The sequence below is a fragment of the Bactrocera neohumeralis genome, chromosome 5 (genome assembly GCF_024586455.1).
Source record: "Bactrocera neohumeralis isolate Rockhampton chromosome 5, APGP_CSIRO_Bneo_wtdbg2-racon-allhic-juicebox.fasta_v2, whole genome shotgun sequence".
Taxonomy (NCBI): Eukaryota; Metazoa; Arthropoda; class Insecta; order Diptera; family Tephritidae; genus Bactrocera; species Bactrocera neohumeralis.
The window spans coordinates 44,392,484-44,416,084 of NC_065922.1; the positions used below are offsets into that span (position 1 = coordinate 44,392,484).

Here is a 23,601-nt window from a genome sequence, read left to right on the forward strand (position 1 = left end):
TTTTGTGAAATGTGTTATGATTAAATGACATTGTACAGATACGACGAATTTGCGATCGTGCTAATATTATTGAAATTCATATTCTAAATAGTACGTATTGATCTGCGATAGTTATATATCATAAGTAATATTGGCCGTGATATCAGTAACTTGTGACCTTTGGTGAAGAAATTTATAATATTGAACAAAAAAATAAGAAAATCGAAAATTGTATTATATATAGCATAGCCTTCTGAGTGATATTAATAACATTTCAAAGTAGAGTACATATCTCCGACGACCATTAGTTAAATTATATTGGAAGATTTAAACCTACAGACGCTGTCCGAAATTATTTTTTTGAAATTTGCAAAAATGTGCAAATATTTTTTACTGTATCACTTCTGGCTTAATAAATTTAAAAAAAAAATATTAACGATTCCATCAATTTCAGTTTCCGCTTGGTCTAGAACAGGGTTGGAATTTTTTAATTACAAAGTTTGAGTGTAAAATTTCGAATTCTGGTTTTTAATTCCAAAACCGAAATTAAATATTGAAATTTTAATTTTTTAATCCAAAAAAATTGGAAATTTAAATAAAAATTATATTTAAATTTTTTTTATTTGAAAGTGGTTAAACGATGTTGATATTTTAAAATAACTTTTTCAACCGTCTAATACTCTTGCACCATTTTGGAAAGCTGATGAGCTAGCAAGGAAAGGCACCCTAGACCCGCTATCGGTAGAATGGGAGCGGGTCGATACTCCCGTATCCTTTTGTGTTAAAATACTAGACAGCTGGGCTTCGCGGAAGCTTGGCCAGAGCTAGGTCACCATTGGTACATGCGCTGTCGCAAAAGCCTTTTGGCCCAGATCGCACGCAAGAGATCTAGTGATCTCTATGCCCTCAGTAAGGCTAGCCTATTCCTAGTTGTAGAGCTTTTAACAGGCCCTTGCTCTATTGTATTCCATGCTCATCTTACCGGACGTCATGTGCAGGAGCTGTAAGGAAGAAGAAGAAGTGGAAACAACTCAACACTTCCTTCTTGACTGTCCCACTTTTGGGATTGCATACTTTTGGACGTCCTATCGTGCTGGCGGGAGTGAAAATGAAACGCCTATGCAAATCTGTATTGTCTACTAAGCGTTTTGCTAATTTATAAGTTCGACCATAAGAGTTCTTTTCTATGGCTTCATAAAGGACTACATATAGCAGTCCACGTGCGATCTTTGATCAGCCGTCTAACCTAACCTAACATGTTGCTACAGAGTGTATTAGTGTTCTTCACCTAAAGATTGTTTGCATCACCTTAAAATAATCGAGTTAGATATACTGCCTATTTCAAAGTGGACATGGCCCCGCTCCCTAAAGGGCTTAATGTACATATTAAACACATCTTTACTCTTTGTGAAAATGGGTAGAATCAGATAATAACTAGGCCCACTTTCCACAGAACGGTGTTCAAAACCACCAAAAAGAGCCACAAGCATTAACTTTCACAACCATGACGGTAAGAACGTGCTTTATAGGAGCAGTGATAAAAGCTATATAATGGCCGTGGTACCGCTCACCTTTAGGGGAAATCCTCTAACTTTTCTTTACCTATGAAAATTGAATGATAATCACGCCAACTTCCCATAGAACAAAATTATTTAAATATGACCTGCAAATGAATTTACAGAAACTAAGGGAACTGGCTGCTTAGGCCTTCGTCACACACAAATTTTTAAATTCCCTCAGATTTATTCATTTTATAGTATACATATCGAACATCAATTAAGTTATCAGAATAAAATTTTGCACTAAAGGTTTTTAATCTGAACTTTAATCCGTCTGAAAATTGTTGAAATCGATCTATAACTTGTTTCAAAGATGAGTAAAATCAGTCCAAAACTTTCCGCAACTGCCATATATCTAACATACTTAAATATTTTCGAACTTCGGTTGCGCTTTACACCGCATCTGTCTGTCAGTAGTAAGAAATCTTAAGGTATTGTCTTGCCTTAAATGGATGAGATCACAACGGTACTTTCCCTAGTTTAATCTGAAATTTTACCAACATCTGAAGCTGTTTCCCGGATTTTGATCCTTGCTAGTTGCGAGAGTATAAAATGTTCAGTTACAACAATATTCGGCATTTAGGATTAAAATTTTAACTTTTTGTTTTTAATCCGATTTTTGGGATTAAAATTTTAATTTTTCAATTGGGATAAAAAAATTTAAAAATTAATTTTACTAAGCTTTTTGGTATTTTGCAAAGTAAAAAAATTAATTTTCTTATTAATTCATTATTTGCAACCCCATCCTCAGGTCGTGCATATATTGCAGACAATTTGTCAAAAATCGATTTAAGACCCAAAAGTGTGAACTCATAAACCAGTGTTGGAAAGATTAGTGCCAAGAAAGAGTTATATTCAGCGGATTTTTAAAAAAATATTTTTTAAAGTATAATAAATAGACTGTGAATAATTGCTAATTGGGTATTTAAAATTTACACAAAGCTGGTAATATATTTGCATAACACATACATACATACATACGTATATGTAATTTTAAGCATGCTTGTAATCACATGCATACAAACAAACATATATTGACAACCAACATATAATAGTACCGATCGGTACTTCCAGATACGTACAATTAGGCTGTTTGTGCAACACTCTCACCGCCACACCATCATCTGCAGCGCCACCGCCGCCACCAACAATGACTCTTCCAGCACCGCTTGCCGCCGCCGCACAGATTGTGGCATTTGCGCGAGCGTGTTGCTGGTGGTCGCTGCTGGCGATTGGCGTGACGCTTGCCTCCATGACTTTTTTGGCGTTTTGACGCGCCGCGCCGCCACGCCGCCGTATTACTGCCGGCAGAACGCGGCCTGGTGTTGGCCATCGTTATTCACCTTTACCGCGCATTTGTGCAAAGTGCGAGCGCGACTAGACGCTGGCCAAGCGCAGGCAGCTTATAAATTGTATTAGATTTCGGGCTCTACACTGTTTATTTCACAGTTAAGCCAGTGGCTACATACATGCTGCGTTATATGTGTGTTTTACTCTGGAAGGCAAGGTACCTAGTCGGTAGGATTTTTGGACGTTTGTTGTATTTTTTTCGAAACTTTAGATTGGATTTCATTTTTGGTGTGAACCACCGCCACTGTAAGCAACCTAAATGAAATTCTTTACCCAATTTGGTAAAACTTTTTTTTCAATTTTTTTTTCTATTAAACTGGTCATCGCTTCGCACGTAAGTAGAGAGCGTTTGTTCATATGTGTTTTTTTATATTTTTTATTTTACATTTTTTTTTTTTTTAATTTTGGATTTTGTACCCAGAGTGTTGTTGCTGTTGTTGGCGGTGTTGGTGTTGCGGTTGCGGTTATGAGCTCACGCCTCATTTGCAGTCGACAATCGAGTTGTTTGTTGGCCCGTTTGTCTATCTAGCTATATGTCTGTCTGTCTGTCCGACAGCTGACATGAAACTTCAGCGCACACACTCAAGCCAACACTGCACATTATAACGTTATTTGTGTTCACAAAATAGAGTTGTTGTTGTGGTTTCACTGTGCGCGCGCACACTGCACAATGACAAGGTGAGGTTGAAATGCCAATTTTGTTTGGTCACAAATGTTGATAGACGTATAATTTTAACTGTTTCGCATTAATTAAATAATCTACAACTGTCATTTGTTAAGGCGAACAAGAAGAAGAAGAAGAAGAAAAAACATTTAAGTCCGATTGGCCGAATTTTGAAAGTAAAATTCTTTGGCTTCAACTTACATATGTATATTTAGATAACTACTTATATGTGTGCATATACATATATACAGGTCACTTGTATGTATATATGTATATCCTTAAAATTCGCTTACACCTGTTTGTCAGCCACACATTTTGTGCGTTCTCATATTTAGTCAAGCAACCGCCGAAAATTTATACACGCATTCATACCCGCACACAAACACACACGCTTCGAATCGCAACTACAATGCATACTTACATACATACATACGCTTACATATAATGTACAATATTACATGTTTATACAAATATATTTTGCCTTCCTGTAAGCACCTTTGCCGGCTTGTTTAATTTGCATTTGTGATAGGCGTGCACACCTCATTTGGCAAGTCAAATGCCTTTCAAATCGACATTTATTATCAACCGAAAAATTTGCGCAATAAAAAAGCACTGCTTGCTGGTTGCGTGTAGCAAATGGTCAGTTTTGGCATTCCAAAAGAATTATTTAATAGAATTTATGTGTGTGTCCAGCCAGAAGGAGTACTTTTGTATCTTTGGTCGTTAAACAAAAAGCCGCCAAACAAAATAATTCTTTTTTTTTACTATTTTGCATACGTGAAGATGTATGTTTCTACTTACGTCTACACTCCGTTTCACATGAGTCGTTGTTTGCTTGGCATCGGGCTTCAACTCACACGCTTCGTTACACCCTGAAAATTCGAAGATATTGAAATTCAATAAAATTGCGGAAGATATGTACATCATATACAACACCCGAGGCCGCCATAACCGAGCGAACAAATAGTTGCAATTTAGTGGCACGTGAGTGCGATTTCATTCGTTTTTTCTAAATGCTATATTTTATATTTATACTCTCGCAACAAAATTTTGAAGGAGAGTATTATAGTTTTGTTCACATAACGGTTGTTTGTAAGTCCTAAAACTAAAAGAGTCAGATATAAAGTTATATATACCAAAGTGATCAGGGTGACGAGTATTGAAATCCGGATGTCTGTCTGTCCGTCCGTCCGTCTGTCCGTCCGTCCGTCCGTGCAAGCTGTAACTTGAGTAAAAATTGAGATATCATGATGAAACTTGGTACACGTATTTCTTGACTCCATAAGAAGGTTAAGTTCGAAGATGGGTAAAATCGGCTCACTGCCACGCCCACAAAATGGCGAAAACCGAAAACCTATAAAGTGTCATAACTAAGGCATAAATAAAGATATTAAAGTGAAATTTGGCACAAGGAATCGCATTAGGGAGGGGCATAGTTGGACGTAATTTTTTTGGAAAAGTGGGCGTGGCCCCGCCCCCTACTAAGTTTTTTGTACGTATCTCGGAAACTACTATAGCTATGTCAACCAAACTCTACAGAGTCGTTTCCTTCAGGCATTTCCATATACAGTGCAAAAATGGAAGAAATCGGATAATAACCACGCCCACCTCCCATACAAAGGTTATGTTGAAAATCACTAAAAGTGCGTTAACCGACTAACAAAAAACGTCAGAAACACCAAATTTTACCTGGCAAAGGCTGCACCCAGGCTTTTTTTAAAAATTGAAAATGGGCGTGGCGTCGCCCACGTATGGACCAAAAACCATATCTCGGGAACTACTAGACCGATTTCAATGAAATTCGGTATATAATATTTTCTTAACACCCCGATGACATGTATGAAATATGGGTGAAATCGGTTCACAACCACGCCTTCTTCTAATATAACGCTATTTTAAATTCCATCTGATGCCTTCTCTCTATAATACGAGTATAAACATTAGGAACCAATGATGATAGCACAATAAAACTTTACACAAATACGGTATTTGAAAAATATGTAAATGACTGATATTGAAATTATTATCACTTTATCGTGCAAAGTATAAAATGTTCGGTGACACCCGAAAACCTTACTTGTTTAGATACAAAATCATTCGTAGAATCGACTGAGAGTTTTTAACATATATCCTCTATCGTTCCAACACATAATAACCTTCTGTAGTTAAAGTTAAGTTTAGTTCATGACTTTTTCGGGGAATTTACAATGTACTTGTATGTTAGGCACATTTTCATCCTCTTCTTGAGTGACGATGCTTTATTTCGTTAGATCAGTTTATAGCCCTTAAGGTTAAGTTAGGTTAGGTTAGATGGCTGATCTAGAGAGATCGCATATGGACTGCTATATGTAGTTCTTTGGGAAGCCATAGAAAAGAAATCCTGTGGTCGAATTTATAAACTAGCAAACGGCTTAGTAGACAATACAAATTTGTATAGGCGTTTAATTTCCATTCCCGCCAGCTCGGTAGGATGTCCAAAGGTATAAGTATCTCAAGTATTTAAGTTATGACTTGCCATACGCGGGACAGTCAAGAAGGAAGTGTTGAGTTGTTTCCACCTCATTTTCTTTCATATAGCTTCTGCAAATGACGTCTGGTAAGATTCCCAACCTTACAGCGTCGACGCCAAAGGGCAATAACCTGAGGCAAGGAGATCACAATCTCTTGTCATCGATCTTGGGCCAAAAGGCTTTTGCGACAGCGCATGTACCGATGGTCCGACCCGACCCGCTCCTATTCTACCGATAACGGTTCTAGGGTGCCTTTCCTTGCTAGCTCAGCAGCTTTGCAATTTTCCGCTTTGGCCTGGCACTCATACCAGTCTTAACTCAAAGACACTAGATGCTATTGACCAACCCTGAACGTACTGTTAATGAGTTCAAGGCTGGTACTTCCGCTCTGTTATCTGAGTGAATGATCACTTCTCTGAAGGAGGCTGCACTCTGGAGCAGCAGATCTACGGCTGCAATCTAAAATACTGCAATAGTCAGGAAGTCTGAAGTAGAAGTTGATAGAGAGCTCACTTCCGCAGCCATACACCTTCCGACTATATCTACGGGCAATATGTGCAAGATGGTGTTAAGTGCCATGGTTAGAGTAGACCTTAACGCACCACACATGCAGATGAGCGTCGCCCGTTGAAAGTTTTCTAGTTTCTTTGCAAGTGTGGTCTTTTCTAGAGCCCTCCACCACATAAAGACTCCATAGAACATAATGGGCTAGACTATGGTGACGTAGTGTCAGAGGACCACCTTTTGCAAATAGCTCCTCTACAGCAGTCACGGCAATCGATGCCATTTTTGCTCTCTCTTCAATATTCGGCTTCCATAAAAGCTTCCTATCTAGGATGAGCCCTAGATATTTCACTGTATCCACCGGTTGCAGAAGGATGTTTTGCATTTGCGGCAGTGATGCCATCGGGATCTTATATCTTCTAGTATATAAAACCAACTCGGTTTTTGGGTTGATGGCGAGACCACTTCCGACTGTCCAATTTGTTACGACGCTGAGATATCCCTGCGTCAACTCGTACACGGTACTGAGGAACTTTCTTTTGACCATAAGCGCTACATTGGGGAACTTGGCTAAATCGACTCAGTTTATTTCACTGATAACTTACATAGTGCAGCGTTTGTCTGGAAAAAATAGGACTGAGTCGATTTAAAAAAATTTATTGAACCAATCGTTACAATTCTTTAAAAACTAACAGAATAGGCTCCTTCTTCGTCGATGCAGCGCTGCCAGCTGTCATTTCAAAATGCTTTAAATCGGCATTTTCAGTCAAGGAAACAAAAATAGCCTCGCGAGGTGCATGCTGGGATCCTCTCTGTCATTTCAAAATGCTTGCCTTTCATCGGTCTTTTCAGTCAAGGAAACAAAAAAAGTCCGCGGGGCTACATCTGGGCTGCAGGCAGCTGCGGAAGCGTGACATCCCGTCCTTGATTAGGTAGCTGCGATGTCTTGTCGGACCCGATTGACCTTTCGTTTGAGCCTCTTGAGGACTTCCACGTAAAACTTTGACGGTTTGTTCAGGAGGAACAAATCAATGGTGAACGATGCCTTTGATGTCAAAAAAGACAATGAGCATCGTTTTCATTTTTAATTTACTCATTCATCAGCCTGGTGCCACCGAATGACCACTTCTTGCTAAAGCAACATCTATGTAGGCCTGCTTCATCCTATCAAACGTCTCTGTCGCAGATTTAGCTAGTTTCACACAGAATTTAATCGCGTACCTCTGCTCTAACGAGCGCTGCATTTTCGGCTTGCACCACTCACAGAAACACGTCGGGCGAAAATGTTTGTCCTGACTCTCCAGGTGCTCTGAGAGAACTGACCAGCTGCTCGTTCGTTAGCTAGGAACGTCCTCTACCGAATCCAACCGGTGCACGCACGCTCCGAAGTACAGTCGCGGCGGAAAAAAATCAGTCGTATTACTTTCCGGACAAACCCTGTATATGTGTATGTATTTTATAGGGTTTCCGCCGTTTCTTTTGTTAAATCTTCTAACAATTCAATTGTGCTTTCAAGACTCTACAGCGTACTTCAAATTGACGTTATCGATTTATATTAAGCGAACTATTGTATTTTAATTATTACAAAACTTTTTTCGTACTTTGTATTTCTGTGCCGATATTAAATGCACATAAAATAAATTAGCATAAAATGCAAGCACGTTTCGCACGATAATCTGCATTCTAGCACGCATTTTCGTATTCGTGAGTCAGTCAAATTATCTACGCATTTAAAGCATCTCGCAAAGCTTAAAATTAGTAAACGCAAATAAACTTCCCAAGTGTCTAAGCATAAATGTTCACATAAGTAAATATTTATGTAAGCTCGTGCTCGTAAGCTCTCAGGCACTGCACACAAGTCAAATAGGTATTTTGGGTGCGCTTGAATAAGTGCGCAATATTTTATGTGATATTAGAAGGAAAAACAATTTAAAACACATTGAGAAAACCTTACAACAACAGCGCAAACAGAGAAATATATAAATTTGTAAACACACACACACACACACACATGTAAATGTATGAGTGTAAATAAAGCTCAAACTTACGGAATTTATTTGCATTCGCGTAGATTTTGAAATGTTCGTGACGAACGAACATTTTCGAACAAAAAAATACCAAAATAAGGAAAAAATGAATCGAGGAAAAACGCAGTATTAGCCACTTAAACCAAAGTTAACACAGTTTGTTGCCACTGCCATTGCTTTGAGCAGCGTCTCAGTGTACGAGTGACTTTAAGCTGTTGCTGTTGCTGTCGCCAGCGCCGATTGTCAAGAAATAAGAACAAGGTGACGTTTATGTATCGCAAACACACTAAAAACTAAAATAAATGACAGACTAAAAAAAAGTAAATACAAAATTTCCAAAATGTTTTTGAGTTTGCATGTACATAGGCGTGAGGTTAGCTCGATAAACCCCTAATATTTTGGTATATTGGTATATGGGAGTAATAATTTCAAATGCAACCCTGTGTCTGTAAATCATAGTCCCTTAAGATGAGATAAATATCATAAATTTCACTGTTATGTGTCTTATAGCATTGACAGACAGCAGCGTTAAACCAGATTAATTGCATTTTTCGGGATTAATTAAGGAGTTACCACAGCTAACTCCGTTGCTGAATCCAAAAATAACTCTCAAAATTTTAGGGAGTTTGTGAGATTTTCGTTGGCAACATTGTTAAAAATGGCCAATTTCATCTGTTGATATGATGCAGTTTTAAAAATAATGTGTTTATATGTTTTTGTAATAAAAAATGGTTTGGGAAAAATTGGTCGGCTAACAACCGTAATGTTTATCTTCTATCAATTTTCATTGAAAATATTATAAAAAGGACAATGAGCTGTTTATGAGAGTTTCAAACTCGCATAGCTGCCGTCTGTCACCTACAAATTTGGATCTGATTAAGTGCGCAGTTAATCCGGATTAACGCTGCCGTCTGTCAAGGCTATTACTGTGCTTATCACGCAATATCATTTGTGTAACAAAGGTTGACTAAAACCAAAGATAGCACGAAAGTTATTTATCCCGAATACTGGGAAACAATTTCAATGATTGACTTTAATATACTCCCGAATAAGAGGGACTAGGCATTCATAACACTCAAACCGAATTTAATCAGTTTATGATTGATAGTGTTTTAAGTGTTTGGGACTCTCAGCATCCCATATTATTTGTTACATCGCCCTTTAATCTTTTTAACTTTCTTTATCCTAAGCAAATTTCTTCATGAGAGATTATAGCTTCAGCCAAAAGGAGCAATAGATAGATGTGGCTCCAATTTAGGACAGTTGAAATTAAAAGAAAGATTATCAAAAAATCTCCGTTGATCTCATTATATTGCATATTCAAAACTTTGTAAACTAGATCCATTTGTACCCATATATCTGACATAGATCACAGAAAAGAACTTCTAAATAAATTGGAATAAACGCCGAATTAACAACCAATTGATGAAGTTTGTGATATTTCCGTTATGGTTATATTCCCTTACAAGTTTCAAAAATGTGTTGTTTTTGTGATAATTTTTGAAGAAACACTACATATTTTATTTTTAATATTATTTCTATAGATTAATTCAGCTAATGATCTAAGGACTAGTCAAAGTTTTGATTTTTATCGAAATAGCAGCTTCTCAAAACTCATTTTTTGACAAACATATCTACGAAGGGAGGAAATTTTACCCTGAAACCAGCATTTCGATAAAGTTTTGGGAACCTTGGCTGGCCTTCAAAACAAAAATTCAACTCGGAAAACATTCGCAAATATATTTACATTTGATTGACTTTTTGAAATTAACAAATGGATATAATTTCTTAAAGCCGGGAGAAAAGTTCGTCTCCTGCTATTATTGAGTCATGGAAGTATGTCATTTGGTAGATGGTAAATCAGTCATGACTAGGTACTAGAATATTGATAATATAAAATACAAGCTATATGCTATAGTGGACCGCTATCAGACCTTCGAACAAATAAGCAAAATGTCAGGCATTTTCAGTACCAATTGGCAGTGTGGAATAGGCACAATACCCATCTTGTTAAGGTTCAAGGCCTATCTTAAACCTTTGCCGTATTTTGTATCCGGCAACCGGTTGCAATGCGCCAACACATTCGACTGACAAAGGGTCAGTTTTTTCAGCTCTCGGGATACTCCCCGAGGAGCCAGTCCGCATGAGCAGGTTGGAGCGAACTCTAAGGGCTTCTGCTCCTCGTGGTACCAGAATTAAGCCTCCGGTCAGACCTCTTCGTCAAACTACTACCAGTTGAGCTTCCATACTGCTCTGGAATCGTGACCATAGGTTGGACCACATACGTACATTACATGTACATCCCATTCACACGATAAGCTAACCCTAATTCTCAGTTAAACGCCTTCGCCGCCTGAACAATTCACGCGCAAACGACCCTAACTGTTCGGCATTCCGACAACGCAGGTCCCTAATGTCCGAGTATAGCGGGCATTCTGCAATTACATGCACCCGGTCTTCTAGTCAGATAGGTCCGACTGATGCAAAAATGCATTCAGAGGCACATGCCCCGTACGCAGAAAACCCAGACTCAGACAGAATTTGAAGTCTGGGTTACCCTCAACAAATATAGGCAAAAACCATTGACTTATCAAGCTTAGTTCGTGTATAAGTTGTTAATTCGCCAGCATACAGACATTCAGTAATCTAACGCACAGTCCTATGAGATCTGAACATTTTTTTGCCACAGAAAACATACCACCTCCAACAACACCAGCAATGGTCAACGAGTTGAATAAAAAGTCACCAACAATTTGAATTAAAAATGCAACGGGAAAAAACTTGAATTGTCCAAAACATAAAATTTGAGATGAGTTGGACTTTGGTTGCGGCCATTGGGCCATTTGCTGGCCATTTGTGGCAGTGGCCGTAACTGCTCACTCTGACTTCGGCAGTCACAACAAGAGCGACATCAACACCAACTTGGACTTGGTCTTGGCTCGTTGATGGCTGGCCATTCTGCGGTTTCACTACCGTCTGTTGTCACCGTGGTCGACTCAACTCTGTCTGCGCTTGCTACATACGAGTACTAACCACCACTACGACTAATGTATTACACTGCGATTACTACCGAATTGTTACTCTTTCTGTGTTACGTCGCACATGCGCGTGTCAGTTGTGTAAAATGAATTTTCCTTTATTTCATTTATTTGTTTTCTGTTTTTCTTTCCATCGCTCTTTTGTTTTTGGTCTGAGGTCTTAGGTTAGAGGTTTCCATCACAAGTCTTGGCCTAATAGAGCTTGTTCGTACGAGTACATCTGACACAGAGCGTATGCCCTGCTTGACTTGACTTGTCTGTCATTTTCAATTTCGTTTTCATTTCCTTTTTCGGCACACACACACACATACACATACAAATACAACAAATATATTGCCCCTCTGTTGCACAAAAAGCTATAAGAAACAAAAATTCATCTCAACATAGTTCATTGAGGTTTGCATTTGCGCTTTTCCTTTATTGTTGTTGCTGTTTTTGTTGGTTTTAAAGTTTTTTTTCAATTTTTTGCTCGTTGCTGTTGCTGTTGCTTTTGCTTGATCTAGCTTCGTCGCATTTCGCCTTCAACTTTAATTTAGTTTATAGTTTATCTGCGCATTAGTTACTGTTATTATTATTGTTATTGTCTTAGTGTTTCTTGTTGGTGTTATTAAAGTTGAATCACCTTTCAAATTGAGCGCGCGATCCGAGCAAACCCATCTGCAGAGTGTCAGCAAACGCACTGTGGGAGTTGCCAAGCAAATCTGACACAAAATTGTGTGAGCAATTCGTAGATCTAATTGAATCTGTGTCCCTTGTGTAAGAACAGTGTCAGCTTAAGCTTTCTTATGGAGAGTCTGAAGTTGCCAACTTCGGTTACAAATAGTTTCTTAAACCCTGAATCCAATTTTATATATTTGGACCTGATTTTATTTTCGATTCATTTTAGAACCCACCAGAGAAGCTCGCCCTTATAGCTCTCTGAGATTGGTTGTATTCTCCTATCGTATTGTATGTTAACATTTTCATCTTATTTTGATCAGTATTTATTGAAATTGTTTAAGTCATTTTCGTGTTCCATATACTGAACAGGAAATAAAAATTAAAATCTTGATATATTCTCTTTAAACAGTGTGGAACACTTTTAATATCATTGTTTTTATGTGACCAAAATAAGTCTAATAATGAGAAAACAAATTCAATTCCCAGAATAAAAATTTGGTCGAATTATTCTAATGACCAGACAATGACTCAGTATTTATACCGAATACTATTTTGGGTAATCATTCGGTACAAAATTCAGCACTTGTGATAGTACTAAAAAATTATTGAAGATTTAGTAAAAACCTTCAAAGTGGATTAAACAAGAAATTCCCCTAACTTCGGCTGCAATGAAGCTATAACACCTTTCATGGGTGTATTTCTTATAGCAACTAGCAACTATGTATTCACTATATGTATAACTAAATATGAAAACGCAACCGGCAAACGGTTTGCATCCACCGGAAGACGTTTTGCTACTTCCTACTAATATGGAAAACAAGCTTTTATGTAGACATTGATTACTAATTTAACTATATGCTATATTAGTCCGACATGAAAAATTTCAGAAATCATAGCGTTGCCTTGGACAATAATTCTTGCCAAAAAAAACCTGATAAATTAAAAAGTTCTCCATACAAGGATTTGATTTCGACCGAGCATTGATTTGTATGACAGTGCCATAGCATGGCCCGATTTTGGCAGTTCCGACAAATGACCAATGAACAGGTCTTTGGGGGAGTTGTGAATAATTTCGTATTGATAACTTAAAAACTGATAGACTATTTACCGTAAATAGGGAGAGACAGTCATACGAACATGTCTAAATCGACTCAGCTCGTCACGCTGATAATTTATAAACATACCACAAAGCGTGTCCGACGTTTCCTGCAGGGTGTTACAAACTTACCCTGTTCATTGTATAAAAAGACGTGAAAATGTTAATTTTAGGTATAAATTCGATAACTTGTTGGATACCTAAAACGAGATAAAGGCTCTGAAATTAGTTTGAAAACAGAAAAACTTCATTAAAAATCTAAAATAACTTATTGGTTACCAATCAGATGAGTCCGAAATGTCAGGATGTCGTTTTGGGTACTAATACGGTACTTAGTTGAATATATACAATGAGCTGAACGGCTCTAGTAAAGTTCGATTATTTCGATTTTCAGTAAAAATCTAGTTTAGTGCTAATAATTGGTACTGAGAAAAAAGGCACCGAAGCAAAACAGTCCGAGAATTAAGCAGATTGGTCGTTGGTTCCATCAGCGCTTGTGTAAGTTGAAGTAGTTATATCGGCTTCCGAGTCAGAAAGAAACGATTTTTTTTGTGGTTCTGAATTGGTTTTTGACAAAATGGCGGCTTCTCAAAGAAGTCGCTTTTCTTGTGAACGAAGCGCTTAAGTGTTAGAGCGGCTTAAAAAGTCGGAATTATTCAAATAAATCTTGTTTCTGCGATCATTACCTGTTAAATATAATTCTCAGCAGATCGATCATTCGAGACGTTTCGGAAATTTTTTTCTCACAAACACTGAGCGCAACGTTTCGAGAAAAAAATACACTTATATCTTCGAATCTTCTACATTTCCTGCTTTTTTCTCGAGAAAAAAATTATAAATCTTATTTCTCCGATCATCACATGACAAATATATCTAAATTTTTCTCCCCGACTCTGAAAACAACTTTTTGTGAAAAAGAATACACTCATATCTCCGAATCTTCTGCACTTCTGATTATCTTCCATTTTTCGGAGAATATTATCAAATATCTTTGCAATCGATAAATATGCAAAAAATCGATTTAAAAAAAATTAATTAACAGCACATAACCTAACTTCTCGCCACACTGTGCCTTGCCGATGACTCGCGCACCGCCACGCTGCGAAGTGCGCCGAAGCGGCATGATCATCGTGAGATCTAGGCCAATTGTGCAATCACAGTTGTGGTTAAAGTAATATCCGAACCGAAGACCGCGTAGTACCCCTCCTCCACACACAGTTCTATACTTTAGGGCCCAGACAAGAGAACCACTCTCGTATAGCAGATTAGTAGATGTTTGAGGGTGAGAAGGCGGACAATATGCAGCACCCGGCCAAGACTACAAATGGCTTTATATGCGAATAAGCTTTGTCTAACGCAACGACGAGCTTGCTGACAGCACAAGCGCTATGAAAAATCTGCAAATATGAAGAATTACTCATAAAAATGTGGCAAGTTGTTACTAATGAATATGTAGATGAGCACAAAGCAACAACAACAGCTTGGAATACGAAATTATAAAAGTGTTTTGTTTGGTGTTGTGTGAAATGGGTCGAGGTTTCGAGGCTGACCAAAAGCGCACACACTCTACTGTGTGTTATAATTAATTGCTTCTGCTGCGTGCATGTGTGCGTGCGTCTGCGCTTAATATGTGTACGTGCGTGCGCTTTGCCCACTTTTTCTTGACCATTCATGCAGTTTCCAATTTAAAATCGAGTTCAACGCAACCTAATGAATGCAATTAAAAGTTTCTTAATTAAATAATTACGCGCTTGCCACATAGAAAGAAGGCAAAAGTAGGAAACTCGACTTTCGGTGAAATGCCGGAAGCGCATAGGCACATAGGCGCATGCGCGAACCGCTGCATATGCAAGTTCATATTCGCTTGGGTGTGAAATGCATATTTGGTGCGCTTAGAAAACAATAAAAGGCGGCATAAAAAGTGGTGAAGCGAAAATTCGTTAAAATATTGGAATGCTATGCGCTAACACACACACACACGCACACGTATGCGATTATGTTAGTGTGTGTGTGCCGAGGAAATGCCAGCGCGCTAGAAAATTGAAAACAATTCAAAATGCATATTCAATTTTTTCAATTCCTGCATTTTATGCACTCGAATTTCTCATTTGCTTTCACGCACACACACACACAAATATACAAATGCTTATGCATAATTTTTATAAAATTTTTTTTTTTTTTTTTGGTTTTCGCTCACTCGAAATCAGCGCATTTGCTGCTGCGTCATTTTGCCGCGCCGCGTGCAGCGTCTGGTGCAAGTACGTGAGCGCCGCTTGCCGCCATTCAATTGAGAAATCTCAAGGAAATTGATGCATTACAGAAATATATAATGAAACGACAACAACAACAACAACAATAGCAACGACAAAAACGGCGGCAAAATAAAGCTGAAAGCGCCAACAACAACAATGCAATGCATATTTAAAGTCGCAATTGGGAGCCGCATGAAGTCATCTGCCGTGCAAATGCGCCAAAAACAACAACAACGACAACAGCTTACTACTGGCGTTTGCCAACTGCGCAAGGAAAAGATTGCATTGTACGAAAACGGCATGCAACAGGCAAACGAGTGACTCAATTGCAGTTATGATTGTTGTTGTTGTTGTGATTGTTTTTGCCTTGCTTGGCTGTTGTGAATCTGCTGGCGGGTGGAAATTTGCATAATGCATAACGAAAAAAGTACATAAAGAATAAACAAAAACAACACAACAAAGGTGTATCAGATATATTGTTGTTGTATTTGTATACATACTTATGTGTATGTGTGTGAATAAACGCAAAACTGGAAATCAGCAAACGAGATAGTGTAAGAAATGCATAAAATGCCAGCAATTAGAACTTCAAAACAAAAAATTAAAAAAATGAAATAAAATAAAAAAAATTAAAATTAAAATTAAAATAAAAAAAATTTAATTAAAAAATAATAATTTCTGCTGCACCAAAACTATAATACCTTTCAGAGCTGCACAAAATTTCATAAAAATATATTTCTCTTGATTTTGAGCACTCAATTCGTAAATATAAAAGTAATAAAAGCATAAAAATTACCATTAAAAGCCCTTGCTTGCAAATCAACACTAAAATCTTTCGCGCAGAATATCCATTTGCTCGCACACACCTACATTATGCAACTGCTATACAATTATTCATATTATGTTCTCACTATTTTTGGTCTTAAGTAGTCACTCTTGCTTGTTAGAGTTGCTTTGAAATCCAATACTTTGAAGCCTCACACTTGTCTGCATTGTTTTAACAGCAATTATAACGGTTTAGCAAACTTGTTACATAAATATTTGAAGTTATTAAGAAGAGCGCATACGAAAGAGTAGAAGATCAAGCGCTTGCTTATCGCAGCTTATGAATAAATAAATAGCAAAAATGCAGTCGTAAGAAGATATTAAAAAATATACATTAGTGTATGTATGTATAAGTATGTACATTTATAGTATTCATGTAGGTAGTTATCATGCTCGTTAACAACTTGCTAACTAGTAATTCTTTCAGCATAAAAAGTAGTTGGGTACTTTTGAGCTGACTTCACTTATAGTGTCGAAAAAGATAAATCTTCTTATTGTAATGCTGGCCTTAACCTGTTGGAGCGCTTGCTTGAATTTTTTCAACAATTATTGCGCCTACTAATTATTCAAATTTAATGTGCCCTATTTAACGATATCTAGTCTTTAACATACCAGATATATGTACTTCATATTCACCGGTTTAAGTCAATTTTAATGAAACATTTAAAGGATACGACTAAAGCGCTCTTACACATTTCCATCATCAGATTTTATATAAGCGAGTGAAAAAATTGTCAGACAAAATTTTATGGATGATAAAATTTGTGGTATCAACAAAATCTACTCCATATAGGTTGCTTTTGGAGTTTTGGGGAATTTAGACAGCGGTTGTTTATAAAATTCCTATTTATTATATCTTCGTTTTGAAATACCATATATGTATATAAATGTACATATGTCTATACATATTTGAAGTAGATTAAGTCAAAAAAACAGTCCACTCACTTCCTTAGGAAGTGATTTTTTGCTGACCGCTAACAGGATATACTTATAATACGAAACATTGGCAATGCGAAAAAAACGAAAACAAAATACATACTTTATTCCCAACAGCCGTATTCCGACTGTTTGTTTGATGACAGGAGATATTCCGTCTTGCCCTCGCTCACTATTAGATCCATTTGCTTCGCTTCTTTGCCCAACATGGAGAAAGCTTAACTGACTTCGCGTTTGTTATGCCAACGATATTGATGTCATAGCAGTGGTACACTCTTGTAGAAGATTGTGCCTTCTCTATTCAGATCTGCAACTCGAATTATTTTCTCCAGGAGTAGATTAAAATAATCGCAGGATATAAAGTCGCCTTGTCTGAAACCTCGTTAGGTAACGAACGGTTCGGAGATGTTCATCCCGATCCTGACGAAAATTTTGGTATTGCTCAACGTCAGTTTATACAGCCGTATTAGTTTTGCGGAGATACCAAATTCAGACATCGCGGCATAAAGGCAGCTCCTTTTCGGGCTGTCGAAAGCAGCTTCGAAATGGACAAAAAAGTGTTGTATGTCGATCCTCTTTAGACGGGTCTTTTCCAAGATTTAGCGCATGATGAATATTTGGTCTCAATTGTTGAATTTCCAGGCCTGAAGCCACACTGATAAAGTCCAATCAGTTTGTTGACGGTGGGCTTAAATCTTTCACACAGTGCACTCTATAGGACCTTATATGCGATGTTGAGGAGGCTAATCCCACGATAGTTGGCGCAGATTGTGGGGCAGATCAGTTTTGCTCCGCCGTATTTGAATAGCTCGGCAGGCAATCTATCGGCCCCCGCCGCTTTGTTGTTCTTCAGACGGGTAATTGCTATTCAAACTTCTTCATGGTCGGGCAATAGAACGTCTGCTGAACAGTCATTGATTGGGGAATAGGATTCACCATCTCCTGGTTTGCTGCTTTCACTGCCATTCAGCAGACTAAAGAAGTGTTCCCTCCATATTTTCAGTATGCTCTGGGCATCAGTACAAGAGTATGCTCCGGTCTTGAAATCTTCTGTTAGTCGCCGCATCTTTTTGTAGAATTTTCGAGCATTATCCCTGTCGGCCAGCTTGTCAAGCTCTTCGTACTTACTCATTTCGGCCTCTCTCTTTTTTTGTCTGTGTTTTGTTTTGTGTTGTGGTCGATTGTAAAGTTACTAGGTACGCTGTTTGTTTTCTCTCCATATTCTCATATTTATGATCTACACTTCCCTTCGTACCAGCTGTTCTTTTGCCGAAAACCAATGGTTTGCAGCTGTATGTAAGGAGCTTGAAATGCCATCCCACAGTTTCTTATAACAAGTTGCTGATGAGTGCTCTCAGTGAGCAGGAGTGTAAGTCGAGCAGAAAATCGTTCGGTTGTCAGTTGTGATTGCAGCTTCTCGAATCTTTCTTGTATTTGTTGAAGGTTTCGAATTCATACGCATTTCAGGAAAGAAAATATTTGGCTATTCTTTGAAGTCTCCATCTAGAGTAAAACATTTGTTTTAACAATCCGCTAATGTTTTGATAACGGTTTGATAGAATGATAGGCGTTGCTTTCCATCTTCATGTGCTTATTTTATAAAAGTACGAAACTCACGAATGTGAAAACGATTAGATCAATTGCCATTAAACTTTGGCAGTATTCTAGTTAAGGTTAGCAATGTAAGAAAAGTATAGATACTTTTTGTTTTTGGCATGCTCACTTGATCAGGCTAAAGATTTTAGCCATGTACTAATTTTTTAAATTTTCGTTCCAATTTTTAGAATTCGCAGAAAACACATTAATTTGAATCAACTCTTACGTTGCCATTAGTAATATGGGAGTTTCGTCATTATATCTTCAATTTAGTTGTTACCCAGACTTTTTTAGACTGAACTCTTTGAGATAAATGATAGACCCTTGTATAATTGGTATTTTTTATACATATTATTTAGCAATGCTGGATTATTTAACTGCATAAATAAGCGTTCCGTTTTGCCTCCATTACTACGTCATTTATTTAGAAAAATCTTGGATAACGTCGAGCAGTTTCTAAATATTTAATTTTTAATGCGATTTACTTCTTTTTTAACACTCTAACTGTAATACATGACTAAAACTGTCTATTCTCATATTTATGATCTACATACTTTCTTTCTTTGACCCTTGACCAATAACATCAACGGGTGCCACTTTCAAAAATAATTTCTCCAAAAAGTATTTTTTATTACACTAGTATGTATGTGTATTAATGCATTTGAGGCCAAGAATTGCTCAGTTAAATACAGCTGGTTGAGCTTTTAGTAGACTTGTTGTTTCTTATGGTATTTTTTGTATATATTTTTGGGTATTTTTTTCCATTTTATTATTTTGGCTGACTTTTATTATTTTACTTGTCATATGTCTAAAGTTAACTGTAAAACGATGATAATGCTGATGAAAAACATAAATAAACTTGCGCTGAATGTTGCTATAGAAAATATAGTGCATACCTATTGTATTAAATATTAATGCCCACAGCGCCGAAAATTTTGGCAGTTCGACAAAGATACCAAGTTAAAAAAATATGAGGGTTCATAAAAGTATATCAAAAGAATAAGACAATCAATGCCAATAATTGCACAATGAAAAGAAAAAAGAGACCATAAAGATAAGGCCAAACACAACAACAAAAAGTAAACTACAACAAAAAACAAAAAAAAAATTTATTTTGAAATGTTCGTAATTTGTGAGAGTGTAAATTAATGTTTTACAAATGATCGAATGGTGGTAATTCTACTACTATCGCCGCCGCCACCAACGCCACAACCACCGTACACAACAACAGCAACAGCAGCAGCAGAAGTAACCAACACAAATGGCTGTGATGGAGGATCAAACGATAGCAGCACCGTATCGACGACATCGACCGGCGATACCGTTATACCCACCATCTATACCGACAACAAAGGAATACCACTGCCAAACGAAGCCACATACCAGCACTATCAACCACCCCAACCACCGGCGCCAACGGCAATTGTACAAACACAACAACAGCAGCACCAGCCACATCACCAACAACTTCATGCGCCCGGCGAATACGAACGGCAGCGTCAGCGACGTCAACGTGCGCATTCGCTGCATGAAAAAACAGCACAACAACAAACCAAATCCTACTACCATACAGCAGCACCACCACGATCTAGTCATTTGCGCGGTGCGGAAGCAAGAAACACCAGCGAACGTGTTGGATCTTCACACGCGGCGTATACACAACATGCGCGACGCGCATACGCGAGGCAGCACGGGCGCGTTTACGAGGAGCGTGCCGGCAAGATGCCTGGTGCAGGGTATCCACCAAGAATTATCGTCTCACCGCCGCCGCCACCGTCGCCACCACCCGAACCCGACGCAACAGACTCAACGGCAGCGCCTGCACCACCGCCGCCGCCGCCTCCCCTGCCGAAGATACAGCCACCCTACAGCCCTGGCTATTGCTGTTGGTGTGGCGAGGTGCAACCGCATCTACATTCACATCCGTCGTGTACGAATCCGCTGCCAAAACCGCCCAGAAGTGGCGCAACCCACAGTGCGTCCACCACTGCCGCCGCTGCGTCGTCCAGCACTACGCGCGTTGGTCCGACGCGCAGAAATACAACCGCTGGAAGGACGCCGCAAGCGCGTTGGTCCATTCCACCAGCGCAAGAATCCGCCAACAACACCACACACCAGTGGCGTCAACACATCACACCAACACACTCGCTTCCTTCTTTTCTGCCTGCTTCTTATGCTACTCCAACAATGCGTCAACAACAAATGCCACCAGCCAATGCGAATTATTACAACTATAGCAAATACGACAACAACAACAACAACAACAATTATAATAATACTAACACCAATGATTATGTACGCCACGTGACACGTGTTAATTTCTATGATGTTGTTACTTCGCAGGTCGAATTCGAGCCCAAAGATGATAGTGATGAATGCGATACGGAAGCTATTACCAAAGAAGGTGAGTGCGATGTTCAAATGAAATATGCTAATATAATGTACATAATGTATATAGTATGTGTACTTTAGTAATGTACTAACTTCTAGTATCTATTACGTTTACCTTATCTAGCTGAGTAAAGTACGACTTTATAGTATATGTGAGATCGTTAAGTTGATGTGAGAGATTGGCTTCGTTAAACTTTGCACATTTTATTAAGTCAGTAATATGTAAAAAAGTTAGCACATATTTTCACTTTTATTTCCTTCCTTATACTTCCATTATCAGCAGTCATAGCCATCACCAGGTTACCAGGAACATGGCAACACGCTAGAGTTCAGTTTGCTATGTCCACACGTCGCACTTTAACGCTCATTGGCGAACAAAGCAAGTCTGTTACCTGAATCTTTTCCCTAAATGATCCCGATACACTTGGATTGCTAAGAAGAGCGCCTCGAACCCTTTAAAATTCTGCCAGGACAAAAACTCTTCCTTAAATTGGTGTGCTAAGCGTCACAAAACTATCAAATTCCGCATATTTAACCAATTTGTGTGGATAACTTCATCATGAATGCGAATTACGTGCCGAAGACAGAAGTGAATGAGTTTAGTACGAAAAATAGATAAAAAGGGTTATATCGGGTGATTTTTTTGAGGTTAGGATTTTCATGCATTAGTATTTGACAGATCACGTGGGATTTCAGACATGGTGTCAAAGAGAAAGATGCTCAGTATGCTTTGACATTTCATCATGAATAGACTTACTAACGAGCAACGCTTGCAAATCATTGAATTTTATTACCAAAATCAGTGTTCGGTTCGAAATGTGTTTCGCGCTTTACGTCCGATTTATGGTCTACATAATCGACCAAGTGAGCAAACAATTAATGCGATTGTGACCAAGTTTCGCACTCAGTTTACTTTATTGGACATTAAACCAACCACACGAATGCGAACAGAAGAGAAATATTGCGTCTGTTTCTGAGAGTGTGGCTGAAGACCGTGAAATGTCGATTCGTCGCCGTTCGCATTTCTTTGTGTTATTCGACCACATGGAATTTACGAAAGATCTTGAAAACCGTACTCGTGCAAGAACTGAAGCCGACAAAACGTCGAATTTTCAGTGAATGGGCTAAAAAGTTGGCAGAAAATCCGCTTTTTTATCGACAAATTTTGTTCGCATGATCATTTCTGGTTGGCCAACTAAATAAGCAAAATTGCCGCATTTGGGGTGAAGAGCATTCAAGAACTGCGAAAAAATGCACTGTTTGGTGTGGTTTGTACGCTGGTGGAATCATTGGACCGTATTTTTTCAAAGATGCTGTTGGACGCAACGTTACGGTGAATGGCGATCGCTATCGTTCGATGCTAACAAACTTTTTGTTGCCAAAAATGGAAGAACTGAACTTGGTTGACATGTGGTTTCAACAAGATGGCGCTACATGCCACACAGCTCGCGATTCTATGGCCATTTTGAGGGAAAACTTCGGAGAACAATTCATCTCAAGAAATGGACCCGTAAGTTGGCCACCAAGATCATGCGATTTAACGCCTTTAGACTATTTTTTGTGGGGCTACGTCAAGTCTAAAGTCTACAGAAATAAGCCAGCAACTATTCCAGCTTTGGAAGACAACATTTCCGAAGAAATTCGGGCTATTCCGGCCGAAATGCTCGAAAAAGTTGCCCAAAATTGGACTTTCCGAATGGACCACCTAAGACGCAGCCGCGGTCAACATTTAAATGAAATTATCTTCAAAAAGTAAATGTCATGAACCAATCTAACGTTTCAAATAAAGAACCGATGAGATTTTGCAAATTTTATGCGTTTTTTTTTTTTAAAAAGTTATCAAGCTCTTAAAAATCACCCGATATATTGCGTAGCCGAATAGAATAGATGGTGTACTAAATATGGCAAGATCCGTGGAAATAAATCATAAAGTCAACCAGAGAGGTAAAAATTACAATATTGTCTATAGCCTTCTCTAATTATGAGGATTGTACCTCTCCTAAGTCACAACGACCCACCTAGCATATTGATAAATTCCAATATACTGCTTGAGGCGATGCGATCCCTCTTTAGAAACATGGATCAAAGAGTTTTTATCCTGCGTCCGCAGATTGCTATGCAGCCAATAAGCAGGTGTTCTGAAGTTTCAGGCATCCATGTTGTATAAGTGCTTCTTGAGCATACAGTGGTCGGTGTAAAATGCGACCAGTCGCC

General features: G+C 38.3%; 1 protein-coding gene across 6 annotated transcripts in view; it reads left to right on the forward strand.

Moving 5' to 3' along the window:
* The window catches only part of LOC126758930 (uncharacterized), a 121,589-nt gene that overhangs the window by 39,229 nt on the left and 58,759 nt on the right, over nt 1–23,601 (forward strand). For 4 of the 6 annotated variants that reach the window (XM_050473385.1, XM_050473386.1, XM_050473384.1 and 1 more), the window contains exon 3: nt 21,340–21,400. In XM_050473385.1, coding sequence (XP_050329342.1) covers nt 21,340–21,400 — 61 coding nt within the window. Of the gene's footprint in view, nt 1–19,810; nt 21,401–23,601 lie in introns of those variants that run through there. The other 2 variants (XM_050473382.1, XM_050473383.1) reach the window with 2 other exon arrangements.